The sequence below is a fragment of the Petromyzon marinus genome, chromosome 51 (assembly GCF_048934315.1).
Source record: "Petromyzon marinus isolate PM22_M1 ecotype Great Lakes invasive population chromosome 51, UKy_Petmar_22M1.pri1.0, whole genome shotgun sequence".
Classification (NCBI taxonomy): domain Eukaryota; kingdom Metazoa; phylum Chordata; class Hyperoartia; order Petromyzontiformes; family Petromyzontidae; genus Petromyzon; species Petromyzon marinus.
Genome location: NC_133717.1, coordinates 675411 through 701741, shown reverse-complemented (window position 1 = coordinate 701741; position 26331 = coordinate 675411). Strand labels below are relative to the sequence as shown.

At 50.1% G+C, this 26331-nt stretch overlaps 1 protein-coding gene across 1 annotated transcript; it reads right to left on the bottom strand.

Annotated features, from left to right (window-relative positions):
• Positions 1-802: 802 nt before the first annotated feature.
• Positions 803-17872, bottom strand: LOC116953326 (neuromedin-B receptor-like). The gene is made up of 2 exons (XM_076074881.1): positions 17408-17872; positions 803-3338 (listed from the first exon to the last, which is right to left on the bottom strand). The coding sequence occupies exons 1-2, from the start codon at positions 17863-17865 to the stop codon at positions 2789-2791; spliced, it is 1008 nt and encodes a 335-aa protein (XP_075930996.1). The 5' UTR covers positions 17866-17872; the 3' UTR covers positions 803-2788.
• Between the last annotated feature and the right edge of the window lie 8459 nt (positions 17873-26331).

Genomic DNA, 26331 nt, shown 5'->3' with positions numbered 1-26331 from the left:
GACACATTTCTTGAATTGAGCAGGGCTATTGTTGTAAGAGCCTAGTGGAGAAGACACGTTGATGATGATGACGGGAGAGGGAATTCCCAAGTGGAGCAATGCAAGCGAAGAAGCAGAAAGATAAATTAGGTGACCTGCAGTGTGGTGAGTCGGTGAGTGTGTTGATGTGACCGGAGTGTGGTCGGTGAGTGAGTGGGTCAGTGTGTTGTTGTTGCAGTGTGGTGAGTGAATGAGTCGGTGTGTCTGACCACGTTGTTCGAGAAGCTTTCCTTGGCTGTAACAGAGATATTTCCATCTGGTATGCATACAATGGGAGGCTGATTGATTCCCGAATGCCATCAGGGGATGGCTTCCTATTAATCAACCATGTTATGTATGTTGATGATCTGGTAATTGCTACTCGCTCCGAGGAGTTGAAGACCCTGCAGCTGAGCATGGGCTTACCATCAGCCCCGCTAAAACTAAGCACCTGTCTGGATATTTGTGCCATCAAACACCCCACCCCTTCAACTTCCCACGAGCGATGTGGCAGTGGTGAAAAGAGTGGAGGAGTTCCCATACCTGGGCAGTGTGGTTAAAATTAAAAAAATCAGCAGTCATTGGAAAGATGTCTTCAACCACTTTGGGTCATTACTTGATTTGTCCATGATAAAGGTTTTTGGGCTAGATCGCGTTATTTATAAATGTGTCGTAGCCCTCCACCACCCGACACGGCCAAACAGTAAAAAATGTGTCACGTTTACAAAGGACAAATAGTTCACTACTTTAGCCCACCGGTGTGTTGAAGAGTGAATCAACATCATTTAAAATTTGAGAACGACGTTTCGCTGGTAATTACATCCAGCATCATCGGGCAATTCGCCAGAATGGTAAAGCCTTCACTTGCTCCCGGTCTTAAATAGAGCAGCAGCAGGGTGACGTCATCATTTAACTCATTTCAGGTGCAGTGATTTGAGGCGGAGGAGGGGGGGGATTTTAATTATATAATCGATTGGTAATCAGTCAATGGTTATGATTAGTAATGAGTTGTAGATTAGTAATTAGTTGTAATGTGTGTTATTGTGATTATATGCTACGTTGGTAATCCGTTAATTAGTATTGTTTCCCCTATAAGGAATTGTAGTATGTATTATTTAATAATACGCTTCCAAGCCGCACTGACAGCTACAGCTTTCCCTCCGAGGCGAACCTCCCTGTTCCTGATGACGACCGCTTGTTTTGCGATCGAAACGTCGTGATTTTTTATTTTTATTCACTTTATTTTCATTTTTTATTTTAATTATTTTATTGTTATTATTTTTCTATCTACGTGACTTTACCGAAAGAACCATAGAATATGCATCTGGGCAGTGTGCTTATGACTAGTTCCAGTTTGGCAGAAGTCTCAATCCGAATCAGTGTCGAGCGGCAATCTCTTTTCATCAGCTGCGCAACGCTGTGTGGAAGCTACCTGGCCAGTCGCTCCAAAATAAGCTCCAGGTCTTCTCGGCCACGGTCATACCCTTCTCCTGTGCTTGCAATACTTGGACCCTTTGAAAGAACATCTGCTCCTGTTTGAAACATTCAGGCTGGCCTGCCTCGGATTCATTCTGGGCTAAGCCAAGCTGGATTGTGCAAGCTCACAGATCTTTAAAAGATCTGGACACCATCCCATTAGTGAGCTCCTCTGCCATGCCCAGTGACTGCATGCCCAAACAGCTTCTGTTTGGCCGGATAGAGGAGGCTAAAAGTGCGCGGCACAAGCTCGGGAAAAGATGGATCGATATGGTACACGAGGATGTGGAGCTGAGTTGACTTACTGATAACTGATACGGGGCCGTCCATAAATGACGTCACGCGATTTTGGACGATTTTTAACCCCCCCCCCTTTCGTCACACGGCTTCACAAAAAGTCAGACCCCCCCTCAAATATGACGTCACAAAGCTCTGCCCCCCCCCAAAAAAAAAAACATGCTTCAAATCGCTTTAAACTATTTAATGTGGCGCTGCACTCTGATGTTGTAGGAGAAAACATTTATTAAAAAGTCTATTTAATTAAGTAGAACGTGTTGTCTATATTTATTTAAAGTTGCGCATTTTAATGTGACGTCACATTTCTCAACCCCCCCTCGTCACACATCGTCACAAATGTCTGACCCCCCAGGTGCGTGACGTCATTTATGGACGGCCCCTACCACGGGTGTCAAGATCGGAAAATGTGGAGGAGGCCCGTGCAGGGGCAGTAGCATCCTGCAACGGAGGACAGAAGAGTGAGGCTCACAACAACGAGCACAGCGCCGGACGGTTAAAAGCAGCGAGTTGGAACAGTTGGGTGCACCGGTGGTGCATCTATCAGTCAGTCGACCCATGGCACTCCCATGACCTTCCATCAGCGGGACTTCGATACTTCACGCAGCCTCAAAGTGCACCTAGCCTGGCACAGGCGCTGTGATGACAAACGGTGGCTGTTGTTGTTGTGATCTGCAGTGTGGTGGTCAAGCACTGCGTGGAGGAGACGAGGCTGTCAGTGCCTGGCAGACCGAGTTATCAACACGGGCGGAGGAATCAACGGAACAGTGACCACGTTTCGAACCTCCGATTAGCGCGGTTGGCTACGTACGGTGCGAAAGAAGTTCAACATCCCTACGTACACATGGTTGTTCCGACATGAGAGTGATCGGAGGCGACCGTCATCAATCGCCCTGCCTACTCTACGTCGCACTCCTGTCCAGCGCAGCGAGGTAACTACCAGGGGTGCTGCACAACAGCAGGCACGACCACGGACGGCCTCCGGCCCTCTCCGCCCTGGTCACGCATTCGCTTGCAGCGCGGCTGGCTGCGGGCCGTGCGGCTCGAGCAGGGCGATGTCGGGGACGCTCAGCTGGAAGGCCACCCCCCTGCGCTCGCTGCCCCCCGCGAGGCTGCTCGTGCTGCGCACGGACGTGGCGCGCGTCAGCACGGACGCGAGCCTCGTGCTGCGCCGCCGCCGCCTGCGTCGCATCGCGGCTCCCGCGTCTCCTCCTCCACTGCCGCCGCCTCCGACACCGCGGAAGAGGCGGCGGCACGGAGACAAATCGGCGCGGAGGTGCGCGCGGAAGCCGTCGCTGAGCAGGTAGAGCGCCATGGGGTTGACGCAGGAGCCGCAGAAGGAGAGGGCGCGCGCCGCCACGGTGAGCAGGAGGTGAGCGCGCGACGCGGCCGCCTGCCCCGGGGCGAACGCGCGGTAGAGGTACAGGAGGTGTGCGGGCAGCCAGCACGCGGCGAAGAGCGCCGCCAGCACCAGCACGGTGCGCGCCAGCTTCCTGCGCGCCTGCACCTGCGGCGACACGGACACAAAGACCCCCCACGCCCCACCCGTTTATAGTAGCCTCGACAGACGCGGTCAGAGCAAGTGCTGTGTGCGAGCACCTATTAAGGGTGGCACGGCACCTACGGGGCCGGCCAACTCCACGCCCAGCTGCTGCCTGTGCTCATGTTGACACACCGTGCCAGATGTTAATTTAAGGCTGAGTTGATGAGGGAATGCCGAGAACCGGTTGACATATTCGCCACTGTGTTTATGTAAGGGGTGGAAAGATGTTCTCCCTCGCCTGGTATACAGGAGGTCGTGGGTTCGATCTTGAGCCTGGCGCCTGCTGTCTATTTAGAGTTTGCGTGTCTCTCATTCCCTCCCCGTGGATTTTTCTCCGGGTCCTCCGGTTTTCCCCCTCCACGTTTAGGATCGACGTCACGCACTGAGAGTGTTTCGCTGCTGTTATCCATTTTAGACACGATGACGATGAGCCACTTCGTTGAGCTATCATTTGTGACAGCCAGGTCGCACACTGTGAAGTGTCTCCCCGACGCCTTCAAACTAAAGCGGCGGTATGACATCTGACACCGCGACGTCGATGTCCCCCCCCCCCCCCCCGCTAAAGCGCAGGGCCCGGGGCGGTCACGACCGATTGGCCGCACCATAGGGACGGCTCTGGCCGAGGGAGAGTGAAGAACGCCAAGCGTCAGCCACCCACCCCTGCACCATCCCCACGTGTGGGGACTCTTCCTGGCGCGCAGTGGAAACGATCCTTTAAACCCTCCACCACCACCTTCCTCTGCCCCCCACCCCCCCCCCCCCCCTCAGCAGTGTAATGGATACGCCGCAGTTAATCGAGTCTGGTGGGGTAAAGTGTGGGTACTCCTACCCAGGGGCGCAACTATGGGGGGGGGGGGGGTGTATGTGGCAGCGTTCTGCGACGCGTCGGGGGCTCAGTCGCCCACGGGGGGGGGGGGGGAATCGACGGATAAACAAATTATACAAGTGTTGAGAAAACATTTTCAAAAGAAAATATCCCACAATTAACCGTAAATTTCAAACACATTTTTTTTGTTACAAATGAAAAAAAAATCAGCATTGAAATAGCTGAGGGATTAGCTTGTGACAGAAATAACTGTGTTAAAGTCAAAGTTTACATATCAACAGAGGCATTTAGTATATGGACGCTAAAGGCCTCCAACTACCAACTATCATAAAGTAAACCGATGTGAAAAAAACAGCGTTCATTCAAGCTCTGTTGTCCCGACAGTTCTGTTCTTTCACCTGAAGAAGGCTACTTGTGTTGTGGCCGAAACGTCGTGAGAATTTGATTGTCTTATTTTATTATTTTATTCTCATTCTACGTGACTTTACCGAAAGAACCAAAAAAGATGAATTCTTGCAGTCACGAAAGCTTTAAATCGAAAAAATTCGTTAGCTATTTCAATAAAAAGTGAGTCGGGAGAAAGGAGGGGGGCCACAGTCGGATCTCTGATAGCCCCCCCCCCCAACCCGTTGAAGGGAGCTGCGCCCCTGCTCTCACCTCTTCCCGCGCACCTCCGATTAGCACGGTTGGCTGCTGTATGTTCCTGTACGTGTGTTAAACTTCTTTCGCACCGTACGTGGTGCGCGAGAAGGACGAAAGAAGTTCAACATATAGACACGTGTAGGGGCATGGAATGGGTCACTACGTAGCATAGCGTTGGTTGCTGGCAGAGAAGGGAATCTGCAGTTGCAGCAGCCCTGTCTGACAGCAGGTCACGTGATAAACCAGAGAGAGGGATGTAGGGGAAAGGTGATAGAGGGGGCAGGTGAGGTAAGCCCGGGAACCCGCTAGTAGGTTCTAGTAGGTTCTGGAAGGGGGCGTGGCCGGGGCGGAGCGAGGCCACGCTGGGAGGATAAAAGGGGACCCCGAGCGAAGGCTCAGGACTGTTGCCTGGAGTGGGATCCCGTCGTGCTGCTGGAGTCTTCGTCTGCGTCTTCACCATCTCGGCGTCGTCAGTCAGGCAGTCTGCCAGCTGCCCTGACTGGGAGCTGTAGTTACCTTTGTAACCTGTTAAGGCTGTTAATAAATAGAGTGCCTCCTACTCCTAGTGTCAGTGAGTGCGTCACTATACACACACAACATATATACAATATATATACATCTGGCGAACGTGGAATGAGGTCCAAAACACCCTCTACAACAGTGGTTATCAACTTGTTTGGCTACTGCTGTTACCCCCCTTGTTGAATTTTGTTTCAACCGCGTACCCCCTTCAACTGACCCAACATGGCTCAGAGGCAATAAATGCATTAATAATGAACATAGATATTTTAACCAATTGTCGATTTTGTGAGATATCCTAACTAGTGAGTAACTGCAAGCGAATAAAACAAATCAACGGACGCTCTGCATGCATCACGTAATTTGTTCACTGGTTAACTCTTGGAAACAACTTTGTTTACGATTAATGAGTTTAGAAAGGTATTTATATAGTTCTAGGTTACATATGGATTTACATTTTATCATAGTTATTTTATATTGGAAGATTCATACAACATGATTATTCAACATTAACTCACGTATGAAATAATTTCACACATTTATAAATCGACTCATGTACCACCTGGGACAATGCCACGCACCCCCAGGGGTCCGCATATCCCCGGTTGAGAACCTCTGCTCTAGTGACGCGGTCTCTGGAGCTCGAGTCTTAGACCATTGGACTCCCTTCCACCAGCTGGGGCGTGAGCAAGAATAATAATTCAAATGCCTAATGCAAATTGCATCCTGGATCCCAAATGCGCAATGCATAAAAATCAGGAAACTAAAATAGAACCAGGGGCAACCGACCAAACTATAGAGGGAAGGCCACTTTCAAGAGATGGGGCTTCAAAGCAGACAAATTTATCTACCAACTTCGATTGCCTGATTTCAAGTGCCAAGGCGTTCCATAGCGTTGGTGCCACGCTCACCGATCACCAAAAGAGCGCAACCTGACCTGGGAGCGCTGAGCAGTTGGAGATCAGAAGATCATAAGGACCTTGATGGAATATATAAATGTATTATGTAAGAAGTTGCAGGGCCGCGCATTGAGCTCATCCATACAGGACCACCACCCCAGACACGCGCTCAGGAGGGTCCTGCCACGTTTCCCCGGTTGGGGCAATGTTGTTTCGTGTAATCCGACTTTAGACATTAGCAGGCAACTGATGTTTGGCCAATACCAATTCCATGTTTTAGCTATTCGAACCGAAGAACCCCGGAGGAAACCCACGCAGAACACAGGGAGAACATACAAACTCCACACAGTAAAGGCACCCGAGTCGGGAATCGAACCCAGGGTCTATCTTGCTGAGAGGCGCGAGTGTCACCACTTCGCCATCACCACCACCGCCACTACACCCTGCCGCACTGTGGCGGTGCAACCCTGAGGAGCGCGAGCGCTGAGAGCGGGCACCTGTCTCCACGCGTGCTCTCCACCGCCGCCTCCGCGCTCCCCCGGCAGCTCGCGCGCGCTGGCGAGGAGCGCGCGCGCGATGTGATAGTAGTAGCCGCAGATAGCGCACAGGGGCAGCGCGTAGTAGGCGAGGAAGAGGAGCGAGGCGTGGATGCGCAGCGGCTGCGCGTCGCCGTCCAGCGGGAAGGGCACGCAGACGAGCAGCGTGCGACCGTGGGGGGCCGCCGCCGCCCCCGTGGCGTCGCCCCCGTCGCCCGAGGCGGAGTCGCCCGTCCGCGGCTCCTCCTCATCGTCCACGGCGGCGGTGTCGTCGTCGTCCAGGTAGAAGGCGTGGACGTGCGAGAGGACGGCGTCGGGCAGCGCCAGGGCGAGCGCCAGCGCCCATATGAGGGCGGCGCGCGCCAGGGCGCGGCGCAGAGCGTGGCGCGGCGCGGCGCGCTGCAGCTTCATGGGCTTCACGATCGCCCTGTACCTGCGGGGTGTGTATATTCCACATTTCCATGACGAGTTTATCCACAGGACAACCACCGTTGATTTCACCCCAACAAGTGGTATTTATCTTCTGGGTTCTTTCGGTAAAGTCACGGACAGAACCCAGAAGATGAATCCCTGCAGTCACGAAAGCTTTAAATCGAAATTTAAGTGGTATTTATTTGGGTCGACCCTGGAGGGATGATGGGCCTAGCCAACCCGGCACCACGCACGGATCAGAGTTGCGTCCGTCATCTGTGCGATGGTGTGGCGAACAGGATGGTGTTGGCGAGCGGGTGGCAGGATGGGTACCGAGATCTGGTATTGAGTTGAGCCTCATTGTGACAGTAAGGGCGCGCAGTGTTGGTAGAGCTGATGCTGCCTGAGAAATACGTCCCGGTTTTGGTTGATGGAAAAGGTGGCCACCCTCACCCACCCACTCGCTCCCTCGCCACGCACTTATTCATTCGTTCTCTCGTCACTCACTAACTCGGCGCCTTCGTGATTGCCTTGCGCTATCCGTGTGGTGTGAATACCAATTGTACTCGTATCATTATTGACTTGACACTCAGCGGTACTTACTTTATCCACCCTGGAGAGAGTGTGAGTTGTGCACGCTGAGCCACAATGCAAACACAATGCCCCCCCCCTCCCCCCAGACGAGTCCGGCTCAGAGCAGGAGCCACGCTTGAGTCTATAATCTATTCTCATTTCCGCCGTCGTCTCTCATGGGTTTGTTTTCGTGGTCTGGATTTTGTGTTTTACTGCGGCGTGCATTCGTCTTCCTTGACGTCGTAGATCTGGATAAAGGTCCGCATCTCTCCATCGGCATTCTCGAGCTCCTGGAGAGGAATTCCACATTCCACCCCTTCTACACGACCCCTCCGAGACCACCCCCCCCTCTCTCTGCCTCTCTCTGCCGGGAATCTGCAGAAGCGTGCGGATCGCTGAGTTCAGCTCCTGTTTGCTTATCTCACTTTCATTCTCGATGCAATATTCAGAAATTTGATATATTATTGAACACGTAGTAAGATTTCGCGACCAACATTATCCATAATAGAGGTTTTTTTTGGGTGGTTGTACTGGGATTGTAAATGTTTGTGGGTTTATTCTCCAACACAAACGGTGTGCTGAACTAGTAGCAAATTGGCACGTTTTGTTTACGTGACAAACCTTACTAAGTGGGCTGTGTCGGGTGGTGGCGGGTTAACGACACATTTATATATTTACGCGATCTAATCTAAATAAAAAATAATCTCTATTCGGGAAAATCTATTATTTTATTATTATTATTGTAGGTGGTGGTGAGGCAATAGGCGGGCCCGTTACATGGCGTTATGTCGCCTGCTCGAACCATCGGCGTGCAGCTAAACCGGGGCTCGGGGTGAAGAGAGCGGGGGATATTCTGCAATTTAACTTCTTTTACAGTTCCGCCACTTTTATTTGCCTCCATTTATACCCTCCCCACGCGTCCATCGGTAACCGATTAGCTTTGATCGATCCCTCCCGGGGCATTGTATGCGGTGTCGCGAAATCGCCAATTCCGTGGCTGCTCCGAGCGGGAACGGCTTGCAAGCAAATCCTGGCACGGAGGGTTCACTCGCCTGTCATCCTCATCATCCTCCTCCTCCCCAGAGGGTCGGTAAAACAAATGAATGAGTACCACCACAATAACTACAACAACCACAACAACAACCGCCGTTCACTACTAAGTGGAGGTGACGTCACCACAGCGCTTGTCCCATGCTCGGTGCGCTTTGAAGCCACGTAAAGTGTTGAAAGTTCGCTGACAGGAGGTCACGGAAGAGAACCCGGTGCCGTGGGTTGACTGAGGACTGGCAGATACACCATCTGTGCCAACTCTCTGCGTTTTATCCGCCCGGCGGTCCGCTCGTTGTTGTGAGCGTCGCTCCTCTGTCCTCAGTTGTTGTTGGAGGGCGACTGCCTCTAACTGCCCAGCAGCAGCGTCCTTCACGAGCCTCCACACATTCACTCACACAGTCTGCAGAACAGGGGGAGGACACACAGACTCCACACTCACTCTCAGCCTGCAGAACAGGGGGAGAACGCACAGACACCATACTCACTCTCAGTCTGCAAAACAGCGGGAGAACACAGAGACTCCACACTCACTCTCAGTCTGCAGAACAGGGGGAGAACACACAGACCCCACACTCACTCTCAGTCTGCAGAACAGAGGGAGAACACACAGACCCCACACTCACTCTCAGTCTGCAGAACGTTGTTGCCGGAGGGCAACTGCCCCAAACTGCCCGAGCAGGGGGTCCTTCACGAGCTGTGGACAGTGGATGAGCACCAACGCCTCAGAGCCGACTCGCGCAGCAGGAACTCACTCCAACTGTGAGGAAACGTTGTGCGGATTCTCTTCGACTTCCGCCCCTCGTGCCGCGTCTTCACCGCATTGGACACAGCTGTGGATCGTTCACCTCCAGAGGCCAAGAACCACTCGGGAAGCATCACCAGCCACGGTGACGAGATGTTAACTACCTCGCCTGGTATAAAGGAGTTCGTATATGTCTCTCTCTTTCTCCCCGTGGTCGCGTGGATTTTTCTCCGGACCCTTCGGTTTGTCCCTCCGCATTTAGAATCAGCATCACGCGTTTAGAGTATTCGGCTGCTACACATTTACACATGATGATAAGCCACTTCGTTGAGCTATTATTTGTGGCCAGATCGCTTCTAAAAGAGAGCTACCATAGCTCAGTGGACCTTACCTGATAAACTACAATAAACATCTTCTTGGTTCATTCGAGAAAGTCACGTAGAAGGGAAGTAATAAAATAAAAATAAAACATAATCAAATAAAATGATCACGACGTTTCAGCCACAACACAAGTAGCCTTCCTCAGGTGAAGAAACAGAACTGTCGGAAAGACAGCGCTCCAATGAACACTGCTGAGCTTGGCAGCGTATTTTGAGCTGGGTGGGAGGGGCAGAGCGCCTTGACAAAGGAGTTTATATATCAACAGAAGAATTTAGTATTGAAGTAGCTGTGTTAATGTGAGAGATTAGCAGGATGTTAAAGTCAGAAATTAGCATGTAACTGGGAGATTAGCATGATGCTAGTGTGAGGAATTAGCATGTAACTGGTCACGGAAGTAGCTATGTTAAAGTCAGAGTTTACATATCAACAGAGGCATTTAGTATATTGATGCTAAAGAACTGCAACTACCCAACTATCATACAATAAACCGATGTGAAAGAACTAAATATAAACTACATGAATATAATCAATGTACTCAATATATTTTCCAATAAGCTGAGCTATTAAAATAAAGTAACATAATTCATAAGGCAATATATAGTATCGCAATTCCACAGCAAATACACAGCAGTGTGGTACACAGTAGGGTTGGCAGAACAACACATAGTGCAATACCACAAGTCCAACATTTCTATAGTCCAAAGTATAATTCAATGGTGTGGTTTGTCTATGGCAGTGCATACCACAGCGCACAGTCGTGCAATGCAGAAAAAAGTTCAGCTGGAGGCACATCAATATAATGCACGATGCTAGAGCCCACATTGGGCTGTGTATACGACACCATACAATGTAGTTTAGATTGAAAGGTACAACATTGCAATGCATAGCAGTCCAGTCCACAGCACAGCCGCAACACAACACAGAGCAGCGCACCGCGGCCGCCTCCCCCTCTCTCTCCCCTCCTCCGTTCCGAGCATAGATGGACCCGCCCGTCCGAACAACGCTCGCCGCTTTCCGTGGTGCCAACGCCGAGGAAAAAAGAAACCGCCACTCTTTTCGACGTAGAACTGCAATGCACAATGACTCACCGTCACTGTGCAATGGAATGCTATTGCCAATAAACTGCAACTTGAATCACTACCAATGAGATATTCTCTCAAAACTGCTCTAGAGGAGTTGTACACCCCTAGCTGCCACTGCTATACATTGACGTAAAATAAAATAAAATGTTTCGCTCAGGATGACGCTGCAAAGTATTATCTGTATTTTGATTTAGCGTGCCGATCTTAAAGGTGCATTGAACAATTTGATACTCCGACCGATGCTTCTATTGTTGAGGAGTAACTCATGCAGACAGCTATGGCTCTAGGATTTGGTGTTACATGTTATTTATGTAGTTTATTGTAAAAATTCGGTCACAGTCCTTGTGATCACTGTTACGTTGCAATTATGGCTTTATTTTTTGGTGATTTGGAAACGTTTTTTGGTTTAAACATGTTTGTTTTGTTGTAGTACGGAGTTAGACTGATGGCCTTAATCTAAGTTTTTGTAGTTGTTGTTGTTTGACTTGCATCCCACTGGGAATTTTTGCACACAGCGTTGGTGTACGGTGCTTTTTTCAGGAATATTTTTGCTGTTTTTTTCCATGGACTTTCTGTTTGCACAGTCACATAGTCACTTTAAGATGTTTTTCTTGTTGAATTATACTTTGGACTATAGAAATGTTGGACTTGTGGTATTGCACTATGTGTTGTTCTGCCAACCCTACTGTGTACCACACGGCTGTGTATTCGCTGTGCAATTGCGATACTATATATTGCCTTATGAATTATGTTACTTTATGTTAATAGCTCAACTTATTGGAAAATATATTGAGTACATTGATTATATTGATGTAGTTTATATTTAGTTCTTTCACATCGGTTTATTTTATGATAGTTGGGTAGTTGCAGTTCTTTAGCGTCAACATACTAAATGCCTCTGTTGATATGTAAACTCTGACTTTAACATAGCTACTTCTTCTTCTTCTTTGGTTCTTTCGGTAAAGTCACGTAGAATGAGAATAAAATAATAAATTGATAAAATAAAAATAACACAATAATATTCTCACGACGTTTCGGCCACAACACAAGCGACCTTCGTCAGGTGAAGGGGACGAGACTGTCTGGAGGACAGCGCTGAAGTGAGAAAGCCACGCTGAGATCACGACCTTTAAGCTGTGTGAGAAGAAACAAAGCGCCTTGACAAAGGAATTAGCATATAATTTAGCATTGAAATGGCTGAGTGATTAGCTTGTGACTGGTGACAGAAAAGGCTATATTAATGTTAAAGCATACACATCTGCAAAGGCACCCCTTGACAAAGGAATTAGCATAGAATTTAGCATTGAAATAGCTAAGTTAAAGTGTACACATCCGCAGAGGCACCCCTTGACAAAGGAATTAGCATAGAATTTAGCATTGAAATAGCTGAGTGATTAGCTTGTAACTGGTCACAGAAATAGCTATGTTAAAGTCAGAGCATATACATTCACCGAGGCACCTAGTACAAATCAAACAGGAGAATTTAGCATTGAAATAACTAGGCGAATTTAGCATTGAAATAACTGAGTAATTAGCTTGTGACTGGTCACAGAAATGGCTATGTTGAATTCAAGCCCTACACATCTGAGCTATTCACAGTAACTGGGTATACAATACAATATATAATGAATACTACATAGTGAACCAATAAAAAAAGAAAATATAAATTACCTCAATGTTATCAATAAACTCTATATTCTCCAATCAGCTAAGCTACCAACAATAAGTCGTTATATATCACAATGCTATATGGCGAAAAATGGGTGGATTCTTACCCTCAACTCAATCAGCTACTTCAATGCTAAATTCTTCTGTTGATATGTAAACTCCTTTGTCAAGGCGCTCTGCCCCTCCCACCCAGCTTAAAATACGCTGCCAAGCTTAGCAGTGTTCATTGGAGCGCTGTCTTTCCGACAGTTGTTTCTTCACCTGAGGAAGGTTACTTGTGTTGTGGCTGAAACGTCGTGATAATTTTATTTATTACGTAAAATTTTTATTATTTTATTATTTCCCTTCTACGTAACTTTACCGAAAGAACCAAGAAGATGAATCCATGCAGTCACGAAAGATTTAAATCAAAATTTACAATAAACATGTTTAGTTTAGCAACGCATTCACCGAGGGCAACTATGGTAACTCGGTGGGCAATAGGATATGGCCACTGAGCGCTTGCTAAACAATGATGGGTCTATATACTCTACATTCAACCTGCTGTAATGGTTCAGAGGCCCATCACACCATCACTCCGCAACATCACTCCACACCATCACTCCGCAACATCACTACACACAAACACTTCACACCATCACTCCACAACATCACTCCGCAACACCACTACGCACCATCACTCCGCAACATCACTCCACAACATCACTCCGCAACATCACTACGCACCATCACTCCGCAACATCACTCCACACCATCACTCCGCAACATCACTCCACACCATCACTCCGCACCATCACTTTGCACCATCACTACACACAAACACTTCACACCATCACTCCACAACATCACTCCGCAACATCACTACGCACCATCACTCCGCAACATCACTCCGCACCATCACTCCGCACCATCACTACACAACATCACTCCGCACCATCAATCCGCACCATCAATCCGCAACATCACTCCACCCCATCACTCGACAACATCACTCTACACCATCACTACACAACATCGCATCACACCATCACTCCGCACCATCACTCCACACCATCACTCCTACCCATCACTCCACCCCATCACTCGACAACATCACTCGACAACATCTCATCATAAGCATTGAGGCATTCCTGCTCATCTCCCGTTCACAGCCTTGCAGAGCCAGTGGTGCAAATTCCACATTCCTATGACAGGATGGAGGGAGACCATCCATAGAACAACCGCTGTTGATCTCCCCCACACCAACTGGTACTCATTTATCGACCCTGGAGAAAGGAATGATGATAATGGGCTGAGTGGACCCCCCACCCCAGCATACACACCATGCGTCGTCGCACCTCGAGATAATCACAGAAACAGTGCAAGTCGGTAGGATGGATGAACAGGCCGGGTATTCTTAGTGTTCGTATTATTCTGCTCTGTGGGACTGCAAGGTTATAGCTTTAAGGGCCAATTAACCCCGTGGTGCGAGGGCATCTCTCAAACGCTTTGGGGATGAGGGGGGAGCATCATTGACCTTGAGGGGCCGTCATTAACACATATTGTGAGGTTCTTTTTGTTATTGCTCTCTTCCTGCTCGACAATGAACGTCCCCGTGTTGGCGGGAGGATCATAGCAGCTGCCCGATGGGGCTGAGCGCGGCTGTGCGTCCTATGGGCGCCACCACCACCACCATCATCATCATCGTCAGGAGCGATGCTCTCTCCCTCCGTCCCTCCTCGCCGAGCGCAGCAGAATCTCCACCGCTCACGCGTGCACACCCAGAAACTGGCGACATCCTGATTGCTGATCGTGACCTCAAGGAATGCCACGCGCAATGTAGACACGAGTGCAGATGGCTCTTCTATCGCTGCTACGACTGCTGCTGTTGCTGCCACGGTGACACCGACCGGTGTGAGGGACACGCCGCTCCGCCACCCCGCGTGGAGGGGAGCCGCACGGAGCGCGCCCAGCCACACTCGCCGGGTACACAGGAGAGCGTGGGTTCGATCCTGACCCTGGCGCCTGCTGTATATTTGGAGTTTGCGTGTCTCTTTCTCTCTCCTCCGTGGTCGTGTGTATTTTTCTCCGGGTCCTCCGGTTTTTCCCTCCACATTTATAATCAACGTCACGCGTTTAGAGTATTTGGCTGCTATACATTTCCACACGATAATCCACTTCGTTGAGATATCATTTGTTGCCCGATCGCTTCATAAAAAGAGCTGTATAGCTCAGTGGGAGTCGACGCGGCTCCTCATAGAAACAGGTACCACGAACATCCTCATAAAATTAGAAATGTAATGCACAATTTTATTCGAAGGTGTCACGCGCCTCCTTGTCACTCCTCTATCGCTGCTACTACCGTGGTCACTTTCCCGTAAACTTCGCTCGTGGATTCCTCCACCCATGGTGAGGACCAGACGCCCGCTGCGTCATCTCATCCACGCTCTATTCAACCACCACCGTCTTGCCGGTCACTACAAAGACTCACTCATACTCTCATCCACTCACAAAGACAAAGTATAGCTTTTCGATTTAAAGCTTTCGTGACTGCAATGATTCATCTTCTTTGGTTCTTTCGGTAAAGTCACGTAGAATGAGAATAAAATAATAAATTGATTAAATAAAATAACACAATAATATTCTCACGACGTTTCGGCCACAACACAAGCGGCCTTCATCAGGTGAAGGGCGAGACTGTCTGGTAGGACAGCGCTGGAGTGAAAGAGCCACGTTCAGATCACGGCCTTTAAGCTGTGTGAGAGGAACAAAGCGCCCTGAAATTTCACCTGATGAAGGCCGCTTGTGTTGTGGCCGAAACGTCGTGAGAATACTATTGTGTTATTTTATTTTATCAATTTATTATTTTATTCTCATTCTACGTGACTTTACCGAAAGAACCAAAGAAGACAAAGTATAGCATTGGCAGACTGCAGAAGCATGTGCCGTTGACGAGAACCTATAGAGGCCGGTACGGCACATGAGGGGGTGGGTGGCCAGCAACACGCCCGGACGCCTTTGTCTCCCGAGTGGTGATGTTTATACACCGCACGAGGCACTCATTGATCTAGGGGAGGCCCAGGATCGGTTCAGATAATTGTCACTGGTGTTGGCCGTGAGCGGGACTCGAATGTGTGATCCCCCCCTTCCCACATTGTGCAAGAGAGCAGAAGCGTGGTCACCACATCTACGCCTCTATATAAGGAACGAAACAGTAAGACTTCTCCACAAAACTGACTGTAGCCTGATTAAGCTAGTTGTAATTACTGGCGAAACGTCGTACTCAGATTATAAATGTTGTGGCTTGGCTCTCCAACACACCAGTGTGCTGTACTAGTGACGAATTGGCACGTTCTGTTTACGTGACAACCCTTACTAGTTGGCTGTGTCGGGTGGTGGCGGGATTTAACGACACATTTATATATTTACGCGATCTAACCCAAAACCTCTATCACGTTTGATTAGCGCATCGTGTAGAGCTCGTCGAGAGGAATAGATTGCCGTATCGTTCGCCTTCAACAGACATACAATAACGTCGCAACGCAGTTTATGCGAAAGCCGAGGGCTTATGGGACCCTGGGGTCCCGCTATAAGGTTAAATTCAAGCAACGCGTTAGCAACTCTTAGCTATTACATCTACGATACTGCTGTTTGTTGTTGACCGTTTGACATTTTCGGCCTTTGCGCCTGTGCTCGTCAACTGTGTTGAAATCCCGTAAATATAAATACGTCGTTAACTCACCACCACCTATTCTTAGTTTTTTCGGTAAAGTCACGTTGAAGAGAAACAACAAAATAACAAAATATATATAAAACAATAAAAAATTCTCACGACGTTTCGACCATAACTCAAACGGTCATCATCAGGTGTGTCGGTTTGCATAAATTTATTTTGAAAACGGCATATTTATTTATATATATATAAAAAATAACGTTTGCGTCACGCGCAACGTTATTTTTTATATATATATAAATAAATATGCCGTTTTCAAAATAAATTTATGCAAACCGACACACCTGATGATGACCGTTTGAGTTATGGTCGAAACGTCGTGAGAATTTTTTATTGTTTTATATATATTTTGTTATTTTGTTGTTTCTCTTCAACGTGACTTTACCGAAAAAACTAAGAATATGAATTACTGCAGTCACGAAAGCTTTAAATCAAAATTCACCACCACCTGTCACAGCCAATCAGTGAGGTTTGTCACGTAAACAAAACGTGACAATTAGCTGCTAGTTCAGCAGAGCGGTGTGTTTGTGGGTTTACTCTCCAACACACCGATGATGCTGAAGTAGTCACTAATTGGCACGTTTTGTTTACGTGGCAGACCTCACTGATTGGCTGTCGGGTGGTGGTGGTGGGTTAACGACACGTTTATATTTACGTGATCTAACAAACCATACTTTTATTATGGACAGTATTGGTCACGAAAGCCCTCCTTCTACTACTGCTGCTCTGTGTTAAACCAAATAACACTGCTAAGTGACGGGGTCAGAGGTTAAGACCGCGAGCCGCCACTCTGTGCAGTAGCGAGAGGCTGCACATCACGGAGAGCAAGCCACAGGTGGTGCGGTTTCACGTCGTCCGTCATCATCGTGATCATCCACCGTGCTCTATCCACTACTGGACGACAGCTTCCCCAAGTCGTCCCTATTGAGGAGTGAGTTCGAGCCGTCCCCTCGCCGTCGTGGAGTGTGCGGGTGAGCAATATGCAGGCGAAGGGTGAGGCCGGGTGAGGTGGCCGTGCCCCCTCCTCCTCCTCACCTGTCGGCGGAGAGCGCGGTGAGCGTGAACACGGACACCCCGACGCTCGTGAGCTGGATATAGGGGATCAGCTTGCAGCCGAATTCTCCGAAGAGCCACTGCGGCGCGAAATACTTGGCGGCGTCCACGGGCACGCAGGCGAGCAGCAGGACGGCGTCGCCCAGCGCCAGGCTGCACAGCTGCACGTTGGGGCCGCTGCGCAGGGAGCGCGCGCGGCACACGGCGCTCATCAGCGCCACGTTCCCCACCACCCCCACGGCCATGATCGCCGCGTACAGCGCCGCGATGGAGGCGCGCAGCGCAGGACCCGGCATCGCGGAGTCGCCCTCCGCGTCCTCCGCCGGAAGCCGCTCGTCCCACACGGCGTCGTCGTCCTCCTCCATCCACCCGTGCTGCACCCCCGAGGCGCCCGACCACAGCAGGGCAGGCGACTGCGTCGCGTTGCGCGGGGCGCTCATGGATGAGTTGAGCGACGTTCGCGCTCCTCCTCCGCTCGCCCGTTCTCTCTCGGAACTCTGAGAGACGAGGCGAGGAGGACTCGGGAGTTTGAGACTTCAGGTCGGATCGTGCCAGCACGCGTTGGGGAGGCGTGCGCGGGAGAGCAGCGTGGAGGTGAGTGCAGAGAGTGAGAGAGTGCGGAGGAACGAGTGGAGAGGGGAGATGGGACAGGAGGAGAGTGGCGATGAGTGGAGAGAGTGGAGAATGCAAATTGTATTGGAGAGTGGATGAGTGTGGAGAGGGCGGTGGAGGTTAGAGGAGATTCGAGAGATGAGGGGAGGGTGGAGAGTGGAGGAGCGTTAATATTAAATGAGAGCAGACTGGAAATGAGAGGAGAGTGTAGGGGAGAGTGTAGGGGAGAGTGCAGGGGAGAGTGTGGAGGAGAGTGTAGGGGAGAGTGTGGGGGAGAGTGTAGAGGAGAGTGCAGGGGAGAGTGTAGGGGAGAGTGTAGGGGAGAGTGTGGAAGAGAGTGTGGAGGAGAGTGTAGGGGAGAGTGTGGAGGAGAGTGTAGGGGAGAGTGTAGGGGAGAGTGTAGGGGAGAGTGTAGGGGAGAGTGCAGGGGAGAGTGTAGAGGAGAGTGCAGGGGAGAGTGTAGGGGAGAGTGTGGAGGAGAGTGTAGGGGAGAGTGTGGAGGAGAGTGCAGGGGAGAGTGTAGGGGAGAGTGTAGGGGAGAGTGTAGGGGAGAGTGTAGGGGAGAGTGTGGAGGAGAGTGTAGGGGAGAGTGTAGGGGAGAGTGTGGAGGAGAGTGTAGGGGAGAGTGCAGAGGAGAGTGTAGGGGAGAGTGTAGGGGAGAGTGTAGGGGAGAGTGTAGGGGAGAGTGTGGGGGAGCGTGTGGGGGAGAGTGTGGGGGAGAGTGTAGGGGAGAGTGTGGGGTAGAGTGTGGGGGAGAGTGTAGGGGAGAGTGTAGGGGAGAGTGTGGAGGAGAGTGTGGATGAGAGTGTAGGGGAGAGTGTAGGGGAGAGTGTAGAGGAGAGTGTAGGGGAGAGTGTGGGGGAGAGTGTAGGGGAGAGTGTAGGGGAGAGTGTAGGGGAGAGTGTAGGGGAGAGTGTGGGGGAGAGTGTAGGGGAGAGTGTGGATGAGAGTGTAGGGGAGAGTGTAGGGGAGAGTGTGGAGGAGAGTGTAGGGGAGAGTGTAGGGGAGAGTGTAGGGGAGAGTGTGGAGGAGAGTGTAGGGGAGAGTGCAGAGGGAGAGTGCAGAATCCTCTGCTCGCCCTCAGCTCTGGCAGCACGTACTCTCTCTCTCTCCGTCTCTCCTCTGCAGGAGTGGAGAGTGGCACAGGGACAGACGCGCGCCTGCAGCTCTGAGCGCACGAGGTGGGGGACGAGGAGGGGCCTGCGAGCCGGGAGGAGGAGGAGGATGCGAGCAGACGCCAGGGGATGCGAGGGGAGTCCTCCACAAGGGCCACGTGGCTCCACCTGGCGGTCGCGGCCCCAGATCCACTCGGCGGCGCTCGGGGGGAGGGGCGACCCCCTCTCCGGTGCAGCAGCGGCAGCGTTCCCGATCCTAGCTCTCGTTGGAAGCCGTCACGTGTGGCTTATTGCGGCGGTGCTCATGGGAATGTCGAATTTTCAGCACTGGCTCAGGACGGAGAGTGGAGACTGAGCGCACCACTCCGATTCAGTTTAACACGTAGGCTTTAGATGAGAGTGTAGGGGAGAGTGTAGAGGGAGAGTGCACTCCGATTGCTCGTAGATCACAGCAGGGTGGCAGCCGCAGTGGTGACCGGTCAGGCGTCACGGAAGGAAGTTCCTGAGTTCGATTCCAGACTCGGGCGCTTTACTCTAAGGAGTTCGAGGTGTTTTTTCGGGATGGTTCTGTCGAGTTTCCGCAATACGATTAAGGGTGGGGGAGGAGCAATGTAGATGCTTTGTGAGATCCCAATTGGTGAAATTTTAATTAATTGTTTTTCAGAATTTGGGATGTTTTACCCAATACCAGTTGCTGTTGTACGTTATGTGAGTGGGCTTAACTATGGGAGGGAACCGGATAACCTGGAGGAAACCCATGTAGAATAGGGGGAGATCATACAAAACAGCACACTGACACTCACTCTGCAGAACAGGGGGAGATCATACCAACTCCACATTGACACTCACTCTACAGAATAGAGGGAGATCATACAAACTCCACCAACTATACAATACAAACTTTACTCACTCACTCTGCAGAATGGGGGGAGATCATACAAACTATATTTACTCACTCACTCTGCAGAACGGAGGGAGATCATACAAACTATATTAACTCACTCACTAACTCTGCAGAACGGGGGAAGATCATACAAACTCTATTGGACCACTCACTCTGCAGAACAGGGGAAGAACATAAAACTATATTCACTCACTTTGCAGAACGGGGGGAGATCATACAAACGCTATTGACTCACTCACTCTGCAGACAGGGGAAGATCATAAAACTATATTCACTCACTCTGCAGAACAGGGGAAGATCATACATACTCTATTCACTCACTCACTCTGCAGCACAGGGAAAGATCATACAAACTCTATTCACTCACTCTGCAGGACGGGGGAAGATCATACAAACTCTATTCACTCACTCTGCAGAACGGGGGGAGATCATACAAACGCTATTCACTCACTCTGCAGAACAGGGAAAGATCATACAAACTCTATTCACTCACTCACTCTGCAGAACGGGGGGAGATCATACAAACGCTATTCACTCACTCACTCTGCAGAACAGGGGAAGAACATAAAACTCTATTCACTCACTCACTCTGCAGAACGGGGGAAGATCATACAAACTCTATTGACTCACTCTGCAGAACAGGGGAAGAACATACAAACTCTATTCACTCACTCACTCTGCAGGATGGAGGAAGATCATACAAACTCTATTAACTCACTCACTCTGCAGAACGGGGAAGAACATAAAACTCTATTCACTCACTCACTCTGCAGAACGGGGGAAGATCATACAAACTCTATTGACTCACTCACTCTGCAGAACAGGGGAAGATCATACAAACTCTATTAACTCACTCACTCTGCAGAACGGGGGAGATCATACAAACTCCGGTCACTCTGCAGAACAGGAGGAGAACATACAAACTCCACACCAATACAACCGCCATTCGCCACTAAGTGACGGTGACGTCACCAAGGCGCCTGTGCCAGGCCAGGTGCACTTTGAGGGCACCTGAAGTGTCGACAGCTCGCTGACAGGAGGTCTCGGAACAGACCCAGGTGCGATGGGTTGGCTTACTCAGATGACAGGCCGACGCACCAGCTGTACCCTATACTGTGCCAACTTGCTGTATTTTAGCCGCCCGGAGCTTCGCTCGTTGTTGTGAGCGTCGCTCCTCTGTCCTCAGTTGTTGTTGGAGGGCGACTGCCTCTAACTGCCCAGCAGCAGCGTCCTTCACGAGCCTCCACACATTCACTCACACAGTCTGCAGAACAGGGGGAGAACACACAGACTCCACACTCACTCTCAGCCTGCAGAACAGGGGGAGAACGAACAGACACCACACTCACTCTCAGTCTGCAAAACAGCGGGAGAACACACAGACTCCACACTCACTCTCAGTCTGCAGAACAGAGGGAGAACGCACAGAATCCTGAATCAATCTCACTCTGCAGAATAGAGGGAGAACACAGAATATATCAACTCACTCTGCAGAACGGGGGAAGATCATACAAACTCTATTCACTCACTCAGTCTGCAGAACAGGGAAAGATCATACAAACTCTATTCACTCACTCTGCAGGACGGGGGAAGATCATACAAACTCTATTCACTCACTCACTCTGCAGAACAGGGAAAGATCATACAAACTCTATTCACTCACTCACTCTGCAGAACGGGGGGAGATCATACAAACGCTATTCATTCACTCACTCTGCAGAACAGGGGAAGAACATAAAACTCTATTCACTCACTCACTCTGCAGAACGGGGGAAGATCATACAAACTATATTCACTAACTCACTCTACAGAACGTGGGGAGATCATACAAACTCCGGTCACACTGCAGAACAGGAGGAGAACATACAAACTCCACACCAATACAACCGCCATTTGCCACTAAGTGACGGTGACGTCACAAAAGCGCCTGTGCCAGGCCAGGTGCACTTTTAGGCCACCTGAAGTGCTCGCTGACAGGAGGTCTCGGAACAGACCCAGGTGCTATGGGTTGGGTTACTCAGATGACAGGCCGACGCACCAGCTGTACCCTCTACTGTGCCAACTTGCTGTATTTTAGCCGCACGGAGCTTCGCTCGTTGTTGTGAGCGTCGCTCCTCTGCCCTCAGTTGTTGTTGGAGGGCGACTGCCTCTAACTGCCCAGCAGCAGCGTCCTTCACGAGCCTCCACACATTCACTCACACAGTCTGCAGAACAGGGGGAGGACACACAGACTCCACACTCACTCTCAGCCTGCAGAACAGGGGGAGAACGCACAGACACCATACTCACTCTCAGTCTGCAAAACAGCGGGAGAACACAGAGACTCCACACTCACTCTCAGTCTGCAGCACAGCGGGAGAACACACAGACTCCACACTCACTCTCAGTCTGCAGAACAGAGGGAGAACACACAGAATCCTCACTCAGTCTCAGTCTGCAGAACAGGGGGATAACACAGACTCCAAACTCACTCTCAGTCTGCAGAACAGAGGGAGAACACACAGACTCCACACTGACTCTCAGTCTGCAGAACAAAGAGCGGACACACTGACTCCACACTCACTCTTAGTCTGCAGAACAGGAGGAAAACGCACAGACACCACACTCACTCTCAGTCTGCAGAACAGGAAGAGAACACACAGACTTCACACTCATTCTCAGTCTGCAGAACAGGGGGATAACACAGACTCCACACTCACTCTCAGTCTGCAGAACTTTGGGAGAACACACAGACTTCACACTCACTCTCAGTCTGCAGAACAGAAGGAGAACACACAGACTCCACACTCACTCTCAGTCTGCAAAACAGGGGTAGAACACAAAGACACCACACTCTCAGTCTGCAGAAGCAAGGGACGGCACACAGACTCCACACTCACTCTTAGTCTGCAGAACAGGAGGAGAACACTGACTCCACACTCACTCTCAGTCTGCAGAACAGGAGGAGAACACACAGACTCCACACTCACTCTCATTCTACAGAACAAGAGGAGAAAACACAGACTCCACACTCACTGTTTGTCTGCAGAACAGGAGTAGAACACACAGACTCCACACCCACTCTAAGTCTGCAGAACAGGGCGAGAACACACAGACTCCAAACTCACTCTTAGTCTGCAGAACAGGAGGAGAACATACACACTCCACACTTACCCTCCGTCTGCAGAACAGGGGGAGAACACACAGACTCCACACTCACTCTCATTCTGCAGAACTTGGGGAGAACACAAAGACTCCACACTCACTCTCATTCTACAGAAAAAGAGGAGAAAACACAGACTCCACACTCACTGTTTGTCTGCAGAACAGGAGTAGAACACACAGACTCCACACCCACTCTAAGTCTGCAGAACAGGGCGAGAACACACAGACTCCAAACTCACTCTTAGTCTGCAGAACAGGAGGAGAACATACACACTCCACACTTACTCTCAGTCTGCAGAACAGGGGGAGAACACACAGACTCCACACTCACTCTCAGTCTGCAGGACAATGGGAGAACACACATAATCCTCACTCAATCTCAGTCTGCAGAATAGAGGGAGAACACACAGACTCCACACTCACTCTCAGTCTGCAGAACAGGGGGAGAACACAGAATCTATTCACTCACTCTGCAGAACAGGGAAAGATCATACAAACTCTATTCACTCACTCTGCAGAACGGGGGGAGATCATACAAACTCCGGTCAAACTGCAGAACAGGAGGAGAACATACAAACTCCACACCAATACAACCGCCATTCGCCACTAAGTGACGGTGACGTCACCAAGGCGCCTGTGCCAGGCAAGGTGCACTTTGGGGCTACGTGAAGTGTCGAAAGCTCGCTGACAGGAGGTCTCGGAACAGACCCAGGTGCTATGCCATTCGCCACTAAGTGACGGTGACGTCACCAAGGCGCCTGTGCCAGGCCAGGTGCACTTTGGGGCTACGTGAAGTGTCGACAGCTCGCTGACAGGAGGTCTCGGAACAGACCCAGGTGCTATGGGTTGGCTGACTCAGATGACAGGCCGACGCCCCAGCATTACCCCCTACTGTGCCAACTTGATGTATTTTAGCCGCCCGGAGCTTCACTCGTTGTTGTGAGCGTCTCTCCTCTTCCCTCAGTTGTTGTTGGAGGGCGACTGCCTCTAACTGGCCAGCAGCAGCGTCCTTCACGAGCCTCCAAACATTCACTCACACTCAGTCTGCAGAACAGGGGGAGAACACACAGACTCCACACTCACTCTCAGTCTGCAGAAAAGGGGGAGAACACACAGACTCCACACTCAGTCTGCAGAACAGGGGGAGAACGCACAGACACCACACTCACTCTCAGTCTGCAGAAAAGGGGGATAACACACAGACTCCACACTCACTCTCAGTCTGCGGAACAGAAGGAGAACACACAGACTCCACACTCACTCTCAGTCTGCAGAACAGAGGGAGAACACACAGACTCCACACTCACTCTCAGTCTGCAGAAAAGGGGGATAACACACAGACTCCACACTCACTCTCAGTCTGCGGAACAGAAGGAGAACACACAGACTCCACACTCACTCTAAGTCTGCAGAACAGGGGGAGAACACAAATACTCCACACTCACTCTCAGTCTGCAGAACAGGGGGATAACACACAGACTCCACACTCACTCTGTCTGCAGAATAGAAGGGGAACACACAGACTCCACACTCACTCTCAGTCTGCAGAACAGGGGGAGAACACAGAGACTCCACACTCACTCTCAGTCTGCAGAACAGGGGGAGAACAAACAGACTCCACACTCACTCTCAGTCTGCAGAACAGAGGTAGAACACACAGACTCCACACTCACTCTCAGTCTGCAGAACAGGGGGGTAACACACAGACTCCACACTCACTCTCAGTCTGCAGAATAGGGGGAGAACACAGACTCCACACTCACTCTCAGTCTGCAGAACAGAGGAAGAACACACAGACTCCACACTCACTCTGTCTGCAGAATAGGGGGAGAACACATACTCCACACTCACTCTCAGTCTGCAGAACAGGGGGATAACACACAGACTCCACACTCACTCTGTCTGCAGAATAGAAGGGGAACACACAGACTCCACACTCACTCTCAGTCTGCAGAACAGGGGGAGAACACAGAGACTCCACACTCACTCTCAGTCTGCAGAACAGGGGGAGAACAAACAGACTCCACACTCACTCTCAGTCTGCAGAACAAAGGGAGAACACACAGACTCCACACTCACTCTTAGTCTGCAGAACAGAGGGAGAACACACAGACTCCACACTCACTCTCAGTCTGCAGAACAGAGGGAGAACACTCCACACTCACTCTGTCTGCAGAATAGAAGGGGAACACACAGACTCCACACTCACTCTCAGTCTGCAGAACAGGGGGAGAACACAGACTCTATTCACTCACTCTGCAGAACGGGGGAATATCATACCAACTCTATTCACTCACTCACTCTGCAGGACGGGGGAAGATCATACACACTCTATTCACTCACTCACTCTGCAGAACGGGGGGAGATCATACAAACGCTATTCACTCACTCACTCTGCAGAACGGGGGGAGATCATACAAACGCTATTGACTTACTCACTCTGCAGACAGGGGAAGATGACACAACTCTATTCACTCACTCTGCAGAACGGGGGAAGATCATACAAACTCTATTCACTCACTCTGCAGAACAGGGGAAGATAATGTATTTAAACCAATAAGGACCAGTTTGTGACCTAACTGGCTTTGATCTAGATAGTTTTTGAGTAATAATGCCCATTTCATCGTTCCGGACGCCTGTCATGGGGTATGGGTTTGAAAGGCATGGTAACTACAACTAAGGTGCCACTCCGCAAACGGGCCGCCCATAAATAACGTCACGATTTTGACCTCCCCTCCCCCCCTCGTCACACGGCGTCACGTAAAGTCAGACCCCCCTCAAATATGACGTCACAAAGCTCTGCCACCCCCCCCCCCCGAGAACCATATTTACTTTTTGAAAATAAAACATGCTTCAAATCACTTTAAACTATTGTCATTGTAGTGCGTATTTAATGTGGCACTGCACTCTGATGTTGTAGGAGAAACACGTATTAAAAAGGAGGCGTTGGAAAGCTGAAATTTAGCATAAAATTCACTTGAAAATATTCATCGTCTAACTAAAACTGCAGATGTTCAGAATATGATGTTGAAATTATCTTATAATTATCAAATATTAAAAGTAATTATAACTCTCAAAAAAACACTTGAAACTTTGTAGTAGAACGAAGCAAAATGGAGATTACAATTATA

What these genes read in the sequence shown, in the direction of transcription:
- LOC116953326 (XM_076074881.1), bottom strand. Translation starts at nt 17,865, where the DNA reads ATGAGCGCCCCGCGCAACGCGACGCAGTCGCCTGCCCTGCTGTGGTCG. An exon ending in ACCGCGCTCTCCGCCGACAG is followed by an intron (nt 3,339 to 17,407) that starts GTGAGGAGGAGG and finishes GAGGCTACTATA; the next exon opens with AACGGGTGGGGCGTGGGGGG.